General features: G+C 54.0%; 1 protein-coding gene across 3 annotated transcripts in view; it reads right to left on the bottom strand.

Annotated features, from left to right (window-relative positions):
• Positions 1-6,561, bottom strand: part of LOC124023696 (transcription factor ETV6-like) — a 30,197-nt gene that overhangs the window by 15,359 nt on the left and 8,277 nt on the right. For all 3 annotated transcript variants that reach the window (XM_046338019.1, XM_046338018.1, XM_046338020.1), the window contains one exon: positions 5,210-5,407. In XM_046338019.1, the coding sequence (XP_046193975.1) occupies positions 5,210-5,407 (198 nt within the window). The remainder of the gene's footprint in view (positions 1-5,209; positions 5,408-6,561) is intronic.

The following is a 6,561-nucleotide window of genomic DNA, read 5'->3' on the forward strand; positions in this document are numbered from 1 at the left end:
GTCTCTGTCTCTCTGTGTCTCTGTCTGTCTCTGTGTCTCTCTCTCTGTCTCTCTCTGTGTCTCTGTCTGTCTCTGTGTCTCTCTCTCTGTCTGTCTCTCTGTGTCTCTGTCTCTCTCTGTGTCTGTCTCTCTGTGTCTCTGTCTCTCTCTGTGTCTGTCTCTCTGTGTCTCTGTCTGTCTCTGTGTCTCTGTCTGTCTCTATGTCTCTGTCTGTCTCTGTCTCTCTCTGTGTCTCTGTCTCTCTCTGTGTCTCTCTCTCTCTGTGTCTCTGTCTCTCTCTGTGTCTCTGTCTGTCTCCGTGTCTCTCTCTCTCTTTGTGTCTGTGTCTCTCTCTGTGTCTGTCTCTCTGTGTCTCTGTCTCTCTCTGTGTCTCTGTCTCTCTGTGTCTCTGTCTGTCTCTGTGTCTCTGTCTGTCTCTGTGTCTCTGTCTGTCTCTGTCTCTCTGTGTCTCTGTCTGTCTCTGTGTCTCTCTCTCTGTCTCTCTCTGTGTCTCTGTCTGTCTCTGTGTCTCTCTCTGTCTGTCTCTCTGTGTCTCTGTCTCTCTCTGTGTCTGTCTCTCTGTGTCTCTGTCTCTCTCTGTGTCTGTCTCTCTGTGTCACTGTCTGTCTCTGTGTCTCTGTCTGTCTCTGTGTCTCTGTCTGTCTCTGTCTCTCTCTGTGTCTCTGTCTCTCTCTGTGTCTCTCTCTCTCTGTGTCTCTGTCTCTCTCTGTGTCTCTGTCTCTCTCTGTGTCTCTGTCTGTCTCCGTGTCTCTCTCTCTCTTTGTGTCTGTGTCTCTCTCTGTGTCTGTCTCTCTGTGTCTCTGTCTCTCTCTGTGTCTGTCTCTCTCTGTGTCTGTCTGTCTCTGTGTCTCTGTCTGTCTCTGTGTCTCTGTCTGTCTCTGTGTCTCTGTCTGTCTCTGTGTCTCTGTCTGTCTCTGTGTCTCTGTCTGTCTCTGTGTCTCTATCTCTCTTTGTGTCTGCGTCTCTCTCTGTGTCTGTCTCTCTGTGTCTCTGTCTCTCTCTGTGTCTGTCTCTCTGTGTCTCTGTCTGTCTCTGTGTCTCTGTCTGTCTCTGTGTCTCTGTCTCTCTGTGTCTCTGTCTCTCTCTGTGTCTCTGTCTCTCTCTATGTCTCTGTCTGTCTCTGTGTCTCTGTCTCTCTCTGTCTCTGTGTCTCTGTCTGTCTCTGTCTGTCTCTGTGTCTACGTACCCACTACACTGGCTGAGTCACTGGCTTGCTGGGGCTCTCTCGTGCCGTCCCTGGGGGGGGTGCGTCACCTGGGTGGGTTGATTCACTGTTGTGGTCGGCCTGTCTGGGTTTCCCCCCTTTGGGTTGTACCGTGTCGGAGATCTTTGTGGGCTATACTCGGCCTTGTCTCAGGATGGTAAGTTGGTGGTTATAGATTTCCCTCTAGTGGTGTGGGGGCTGTGCTTTGGCAAAGTGGGTGGGGTTATATCCTTCCTGTTTGGCCCTGTCCGGGGGTGTCCTCGGATGGGGCCACAGTGTCTCCTGACCCCTCCTGTCTCAGCCTCCAGTATTTATGCTGCAGTAGTTTATGTGTCGGGGGGCTAGGGTCAGTTTGTTTATCTGGAGTACTTCTCCTGTCCTATTCGGTGTCCTGTGTAAATCTAAGTGTGCGTTCTCTAATTCTCTCCTTCTCTCCTTCTTTCTCTCTCTCGGAGGACCTGAGCCCTAGAACCATGCCCCAGGACTACCTGACATGATGACTCCTTGCTGTCCCCAGTCCACCTGGCCATGCTGCTGCTCCAGTTTCAACTGGCCTGGGCCCTAGGACCATGTCCCAGGACTACCTGACATGAGGACTCCTTGCTGTCCCCAGTCCACCTGGCCATGCTCCTGCTCCAGTTTCAACTGTTCTGCCTTACTATTATTCAACCATGCTGGTCATTTATGAACATTTGAACATCTTGGCCACGTTCTGTTATAATCTCCACCCGGCACAGCCAGAAGAGGACTGGCCACCCCACATATGCTCTCTCTAATTCTCTCTTTCTTTCTCTCTCTCGGAGGACCTGAGCCCTAGGACCGTGCCCCAGGACTACCTGACATGATGGCTCCTTGCTGTCCCCAGTCCACCTGACTGTGCTGCTGCTCCAGTTTCAACTGTTCTGCCTTATTATTATTTGACCATGCTGGTCATTTATGAACATTTGAACATCTTGGTCATTTTCTGTTATAATCTCTACCCGGCACAGCCAGAAGAGGACTGGCCACCCCACATAGCCCGGTTCCTCTCTAGGTTTCTTCCTAGGTTTTGGCCTTTCTAGGGAGTTTTTCCTAGCCACCGTGCTTTTACACCTGCATTGTTTGCTGTTTGGGGTTTTAGGCTGGGTTTCTGTACAGCACTTTGAGATATCAGCTGATGTACGAAGGGCTATATAAATAAATTTGATTTGATTTGATTTACACAGGGTTACCTAGCGGTCTACGTACCCACTACACAGGGATACCTGGCGGTGTACGTACCCACTACACCAGGGTTACCTAGCGGTGTACGTACCCACTACACCAGGGTTACCTAGCGGTCTACGTACCCACTACACCAGGGTTACCTAGCGGTCTACGTACCCACTACACCAGGGTTACCTAGCGGTCTACGTACCCACTACACCAGGGTTACCTAGCGGTCTACGTACCCACTACACCAGGGTTACCTAGCGGTGTGCGTACCCACTACACCAGGGTTACCTAGCATCTGGTGGGGTCAGGTCAGGGGGGTCAGGTCTGGGGGGGTCAGGTCTGGGGGGAGTCTACTACATCTGGTGGGGTCAGGTCTGGGGGGTCTACTACATCTGGTGGGGTCAGGTCTGGGGGGTCTACTACATCTGGGGGGTCAGGTAGTGGGGGTCTACTACATCTGGTGGGGTCAGGTCTGGGGGGTCTACTACATCTGGTGGGGTCAGGTCTAGGGGGTCTACTACATCTAATGGGGTCAGGTCTGGGGTCTACTACATCTGGGGGGGTCAGGTATGGGGGATCTACTACATCTAATGGGGTCAGGTATGGGGGTTTACTACATCTGGTGGGGTCAGGTCTAGGGGGATCTACTACATCTGGTGGGGTCAGGTATGGAGGGGTCAGGTCTGGGGGTCTACTACATCTGGGGGGTCAGGTCTGGGGCGGTCTACTACATCTGGTGGGGTCAGGTCTAGGGGGATCTACTACATCTGGTGGGGTCAGGTATGGAGGGGGTCAGGTCTGGGGGTCAGGTCTGGGGGTCTACTACATCTGGGGGGTCAGGTCTGTGGGGGTCTACTACATCTGGGAGGGTCAGGTCTGGGGGGTCTACTACATCTGGTGGGGTCAGGTCTGGTGGGGGTCTACTACATCTGGGGGTCAGGTCTGGGGGGTCTACTACATCTGGTGGGGTCAGGTCTGGGGGGGGTCTACTACATCTGGGGGGGGTCAGGTCTGGGGGGTCTACTTCATCTGGGGGTCAGGTCTGTGGGGGTCTACTACAACTAATGGGATCAGGTCTAGGGGGGTCAGGTCTGGGGGTCTACTACATCTGGGGGGTCAGGTCTGGGGGTCAGGTCTGGGGGTCAGGTCTGGGGGGTCTACTACATCTGGTGGGGTCAGGTCTGGGGGGTCAGGTCTGGGGGGGGTCTACTACATCTGGTGGGGTCAGGTCTGGGGGGGTCTACTACATCTGGTGGGGTCAGGTCTGGGGGTCTACTACATCTGGTGGGGTCAGGTCTGGGGGGGGGGTCTACTACATCTGGTGGGGTCAGGTCTGGGGGTCTACTACATCTGGGGGGTCAGGTCTGGGGGGGGTCAGGTCTGGGGGGTCTACTACATCTGGTGGGGTCAGGTCTGGGGGTCTACTACATCTGGTGGGGTCAGGTCTGGGGGTCAGGACTGGGGGGGTCTACTACATCTGGTGGGGTCAGGTCGGGGGGTCAGGTCTGGGGAGGGTCAGGTCTGGGGTGGTCTACTACATCTGGTGGGGTCAGGTCTGGGGGGTCTACTACATCTGGTGGGGTCAGGTCTGGGGGGTCTACTACATCTGGGGGGTCAGGTCTGGGGGGGGTCAGGTCTGGGGGGTCTACTACATCTGGTGGGGTCAGGTATGGGGGTCTACTACATCTGGTGGGGTCAGGTCTGGGGTCAGGACTGGGGGGGGTCAGGTCTGGGGTGGTCTACTACATCTGGTGGGGTCAGGTCTGGGGGGTCTACTACATCTGGGGGGTCAGGTATGGGGGGTCTACTACATCTGGTGGGGTCAGGTCTGGGGGATCTACTACATCTGGTGGGGTCAGGTCTGGGGGGTCTACTACATCTGGTGGGGTCAGGTCTGGGGGGTCTACTACATCTGGGGGGTCAGGTCTGGGGGTCAGGTCTGGGGGTCTACTACATCTGGGGGGGTCAGGTCTGGGGGTCAGGTCTGGGGGTCTACTACATCTGGTGGCGTCAGGTCTGGGGGGTCAGGTCTGGGCGGGGTCAGGTCTGGGGGGGTCAGGTCTGGGGGTCAGGTCTGGGGGGTCAGGTCTGGGGGGTCTACTACATCTGGTGTGGTCAGGTCTGGGGGGTCTACTACATCTGGTGGGGTCAGGTCTGGGGGTCACGTCTGGGGGGGTCAGGTCTGGGGGTCTACTACATCTGGTGGGGTCAGGTCTGGGGGTGTCTACTACATCTGGGGGGTCAGGTCTGGGGGTCAGGTCTGGGGGTCAGGTCTGGGGGGTCAGGTCTTGGGGGTCAGGTCTGGGGGGTCAGGTCTGGGGGTCAGGTCTGGGCGGTCAGGTCTGGGGGGTCAGGTCTGGGGGGTCTACTATTGTTTCATTTAGTATCTGTTGTGTCGGCTTGGGGGGGTGATTATATTTCCTCCTAGTATGTTGTACCGAAGTTGACTGACTGAAAAGGAGCATAAAGTTCTGAGTATATCTACTGTTCCCTGAAGGAGGGGAATGAGGCACACCGCCGTCCCTTTGCTCGGGGAAGTGCGGTATTACATTTAAAAATTCATTTGAAGCCTCATGCTTATCACCTGTGGAAGGCGGGGCTTCCAGCGAGGCCCGGATTTCATTGGCCTTTTCAGGCGTGACTGTAGATCCTTCAAGGCGGGGCTTCCCATAGTGTGTTGTACCTCGTTTCCCTCCTTCAGGGAACAGTAGTTATAGTCATAACGCTTCGTTTTAAGGGATACAGTCATCTTCTCCCTGAAAAGCAGATGTGGGGATTCCACTCAGTTAGAACAGAACCTCATACACTCACGTGTTGATCCATTGGCTCCGAGGGGTTGGGGACCCTGGCTTCCATTGGTTTGGGGTGGCTGGGTGTATTTAGTAGAGGGGAGTTTGTTGAGACTGAGAGGGGGCTCGGTGAGGGTCAGGATGGGTGGAGTTGTGTGGCCTGTGGAGACCTCCCTTCTCTGCTGCTTTACACACTGTAGGAGCTCGTACAGTACATCACCTAGAAACAGAGAGAGAGGAGCCTGTATTGTACATCACCTGGAAACAGAGAGAGGAGCTCATACAGTACATCACCTGGAAACAGAGAGAGGAGCCTGTAGAGTACCTCACCTGGAAACAGAGAGAGAGAGGAGCTCATACAGTACATCACCTGGAAACAGAGAGAGAGAGGAGCCATACAGTACATCACCTGGAAACAGAGAGAGAGGAGCTCATACAGTACATCACCTGGAAACAGAGAGAGAGGTACATCACCTGGAAACAGAGAGAGAGAGAGGAGCCATACAGTACATCACCTGGAAACAGAGAGAGAGAGGAGCTCGTACAGTACATCACCTGGAAACAGAGAGAGAGAGGAGCCATACAGTACATCACCTGGAAACAGAGAGAGAGAGGAGCTCATACAGTACATCACCTGGAAACAGAGAGAGAGAGGAGTACATCACCTGGAAACAGTACATCACCTGGAAACAGAGAGAGAGAGGAGCCATACAGTACATCACCTGGAAACAGAGAGAGAGAGGAGCTCGTACAGTACATCACCTGGAAACAGAGAGAGAGAGGAGCTCATACAGTACATCACCTGGAAACAGAGAGAGGAGCCTGTAGAGTACATCACCTGGAAACAGAGAGAGGAGCTCATACAGTACATCACCTGGAAACAGAGAGAGAGAGAGGAGCCATACAGTACATCACCTGGAAACAGAGAGAGAGAGGAGCTCGTACATTACATCACCTGGAAACAGAGAGAGAGGAGCCTGTAGAGTACATCACCTGGAAACAGAGAGAGAGAGGAGCCATACAGTACATCACCTGGAAACAGAGAGAGGAGCTCATACAGTACATCACCTGGAAACAGAGAGAGGAGCCTGTAGAGTACATCACCTGGAAACAGAGAGAGGAGCTCATACAGTACATCACCTGGAAACAGAGAGAGAGAGGAGCCTGTAGAGTACATCACCTGGAAACAGAGAGAGGATCACCTGGGAACAGAGTATACATCATCACCTGGAAACAGAGAGAGGAGGAGCCATAGAGTACATCACAAACAGTACATCACCTGGAAACAGAGAGAGAGCTCATACAGTACATCACCTGGAAACAGAGAGAAGAGCTCATACAGTACATCACCTGGAAACAGAGAGAGAGGAGCCT

The sequence above is a fragment of the Oncorhynchus gorbuscha genome, linkage group LG03 (assembly GCF_021184085.1).
Source record: "Oncorhynchus gorbuscha isolate QuinsamMale2020 ecotype Even-year linkage group LG03, OgorEven_v1.0, whole genome shotgun sequence".
Classification (NCBI taxonomy): domain Eukaryota; kingdom Metazoa; phylum Chordata; class Actinopteri; order Salmoniformes; family Salmonidae; genus Oncorhynchus; species Oncorhynchus gorbuscha.